We start from the raw sequence: 3,509 nt of genomic DNA, 5'->3' as shown, positions 1-3,509 counted from the left end.
GTAGCCAGCTACTGTATCTTGTTAGCTAGTTTTGCTGCACTTATGATACTATCATGATAACATGTCTGAATGCAATGGAAATGTCATTTACCATGTAGATTGTTCACCAATGAACAGAGCTCTAGCACTGCGCATGCACTTAACAGTTACCTGATTAATGTATGGTGTAGCTCAGGGCTCGCCAACCCTATTCCTGGAGCGCTAGGTTTTCCCTCCAACCCAAATCTAGCGCCCCAAATTCTAATAATTAGCTGGTTTATAAACAGAATCAGGTTAGTTACAACTGGGATTTAAACGAAAGCCCACAGGAGGGTAGTGCTCCAGGAACAAGGTTAGAGGGCCCTGGTGTAGCTTGATACACAGACCAATCTTTTGGTTAAGTTGCATATGGGTACACAAAGCCCAATAATGGACTAAAGGAGCCTAACGTTACTCCTAACTGTCCAAGGACCATACCTGTTCCGTTTGAAGGCGAATTGGCTCTGAAAGCCAAATACTCAATCTAAACTAAAATCGTTTCTTACCTGTGGTATGTTCTAGAAATATAAATCCCTCTACTTTCATATCAGGTCAAAAATATTTTAACAAATGGAAAATACACACTTTTATAAGGTAGCACCTTATTTGAGGAGGATGGGCTTGTGGTAATGGCTGGAACAGAGTTAGGGGAATGATATCAATGTGTTTGATGCCATTCAATTTGCTCCGTTCTGGCCATTATTATGAGCACCCTCAGCAGACTCCTGTGCAGGACACTGTTTTAACCGATTTAAACACAGTTGTAGCCAACAATATTCTTCAGTGACATCAAGTTTGTGTTGTCCGTTTTCCCATTTACACACGTGTTAGGAGACACAGATAGTTATATAATTAGCATAGGTAGTCAACATTATTTTCTGTAAACACGCACTGTAACTCGGAGATATGGCCGTGTGGGAACACAAACCGTTTAACGGTGTGCATCAATTGAATATTTTGTTTTAAAAAAAAAAGATTTCTCACTCATATGAAAGATAAGGTCCTTATGCTTCCGAAACCATACCGCAGGTGATGCGTGTTAATGTTCAGACTGAGCGTCGTGGTGCTTAACAAAACTCCCCCGTACAAAAGACGCCTTCATCTAATGATTTATGTGTAATGTGGTGGAACTAAGAGTCATGATCACACGGCCTTTGCCATGCGTGTTACCCTCTTACTGTCTTACATGTCATCCCCATGTCAACATTTGTATACAGCGGATGATAAGCTTTCCAAAAGATGCAGAGCATTCCTTGTCCAGCTGAGCATAAATGCAATGAAGTCTGGTAACATTTGCATTGGAAGACCTGTCCTATTGTCGAGCAATACTGGGCAACAAGAGGTATGTCAACAGTGTGTTCATCAACGTAATAGGTATATTGTATATGTGCATGTACTTATTGACTATGAATCGAACAACGGGGAGACAATATCAGCAGTTGACCCAGAAACAGTCAATCTTGAATAATATTACACTAACCCAAATGCTGTCGAATAATTCCCAGGCCAAGTTTATATGCTGATTATTTTTTTTCCAGGTGTGTCTGGCCTGGCCGGCAGCGTCTTTCCCTGGCGGTAAAGTTGGCCTACTGAAAAGTACTCAGAACAGCCTGAAAGTGAAGCCTGGGGATGGAGTTACTGTTCATCCCCTGACAGGACCTGTGCTACAGGCAGAAGAGGTGCTTCTCTCCACCAGGTAAAGCAGTAGAGCTAAAGCTACTTGTGAATCCATAAATATGATGAACAATGATGTATTTGTCTGCCATTGCTGTCGTATTCCCCTTGGGTCTTTAGAGGTGTTGGTACATTGGGAGGAAGGACAACTTCACGACAGGAAATATTTGTTTTTGATACTCCCATTAAGTCAAATATGTCTGAATCCTGCTTACAAAAGGCACATACACCCATGGCAGCACAAAGTAGGCCAGTTTCCTTGCTGTCAGGTGATGATGTTTTATACTATAGGTTAATGTCGCCATCTGCTGTTGAGGCACGTGCAACAACAGTTTTATAGTCAATTCAGTGATGAGTCAGAAATTCCTTCACAGTTATGTTAATTGCATGATGAATATTACATTTTGTCTTTTGCTTTTCATTTATCAATGCAGACTAAAGGATGATGCGCTCAATTCGGAGGAATTCAGTAACTTCTTCCTCCGATCTTTGGGTAAGCCAGTTTATTTTTCATGGGGGTAGCCTATTGGTTAGAGCGTTGGACTAGTAACCGGAAGGTTGCAAGTTCAAATCCCCGAGCTGACAAGGTGCAAATCTGTCGTTCTGCCCCTGAACAGGCAGTTAACCCACTGTTCCCAGGCCGTCATTGAAAATAAGAATTTGTTCTTAACTGACTTGCCTAGTTAAATAAAGGTAAAATAAAAAAATATAGGAGGGATATGCAACTTTTCAATGTAAAACTTTGCATTGCATTACCTTAATAGTAAGTGTCCAAATGGTTATATTTTAGATGGAAAGATCCCACTCCCTGGAAACTCCCTATCCCTGACGTACTTTGGGCGAGCGTGCAGTCTGCGGGTGGAGCAGGTGAAAGGGGTGGACGGCCTCTCCCTAGAGAGACCCCCGCCTTCCCCGGGACTGGAGCCTGACCCGGAGGACACCTCTCTGATGAGCTCCGCACTGCGCTTTACCTCCGACCTGGGCTCCACCTCCATGGACCTGTCTCTGCAGCTCAGCTTCCTGACCATAGAGGAGCAGGCCGGGGATCCGGGGGAGCCTGGTCCTGCAGCCAGTACCCCCTGCAGGCCCTTTTGTGTGCCATGTGTCCCCCCAACTCCCCCCTGCAACCCACAGACTTCCACTGAGCCCAAGGAGGGCAGCCTCAGTCTGGAGATGGATAGGAGTGCCCTCAGCCCAGAGCAGACCAACACAGACAAACACTTGACTACTCCCCCTGGTGGAGCTCTGAGCACTGACACCTTCTACTGCCTCTCCTTTTCCACTAAAGTGAAGTTCAGAGACAGATACAAAGAGGCTCAAGAGGAGCAGATGGAGGATACAGCAGCCCAGAGGTCAAAGGTCACATATAGTATGATTGGGGGCCTCAGCAGCCAGTTGAACGTCATCCGAGAGACCATTGAACTGCCTCTCAAACACCCAGAGCTCTTCTCCAATTACGGTACGCAGATATGTTATTCATTTCAAGGTGGCACTCTGTACCGAGTTGAATTGGAAAATTCTTAATTAAAAACAATTTGCTGTAGCTCAAATTCATGAAAACTCAACTCTGATTTTATGCATTTTTGTGCTTTTGATGATACAGGAATCACACCTCCTAGGGGAGTTCTCCTTTATGGCCCCCCAGGAACAGGAAAGACTATGATTGGACGAGCCATAGCCAATGAGGTCGGTGCACACATGACTGTAATCAACGGTCCAGAAATCATGAGCAAGTATGGTCACATTATTCCTACCTAATGAAATGTGGTTGGGTACCAAGTATAAGTTCAATATCATATATTGAGGGTTAGTGATGC

At 44.1% G+C, this 3,509-nt stretch overlaps 1 protein-coding gene across 2 annotated transcripts in view; it reads left to right on the top strand.

The window, feature by feature from the left end:
• Positions 1 to 3,509, top strand: part of afg2a (AAA ATPase AFG2A) — a 125,042-nt gene that overhangs the window by 372 nt on the left and 121,161 nt on the right. For both annotated transcript variants that reach the window (XM_090219738.1, XM_021584047.3), the window contains exons 2-6: positions 1,236 to 1,360; positions 1,557 to 1,714; positions 2,127 to 2,185; positions 2,483 to 3,151; positions 3,296 to 3,425. In XM_090219738.1, coding sequence (XP_090075864.1) covers positions 1,236 to 1,360; positions 1,557 to 1,714; positions 2,127 to 2,185; positions 2,483 to 3,151; positions 3,296 to 3,425 — 1,141 coding nt within the window. The remainder of the gene's footprint in view (positions 1 to 1,235; positions 1,361 to 1,556; positions 1,715 to 2,126; positions 2,186 to 2,482; positions 3,152 to 3,295; positions 3,426 to 3,509) is intronic.

The sequence above is a fragment of the Oncorhynchus mykiss genome, chromosome 25 (genome assembly GCF_057628025.1).
Source record: "Oncorhynchus mykiss isolate SJ-2025 chromosome 25, ASM5762802v1, whole genome shotgun sequence".
Classification (NCBI taxonomy): domain Eukaryota; kingdom Metazoa; phylum Chordata; class Actinopteri; order Salmoniformes; family Salmonidae; genus Oncorhynchus; species Oncorhynchus mykiss.
Note: the sequence above shows the minus strand (reverse complement) of the source record. Positions and strands in the feature narration are given on the sequence as shown.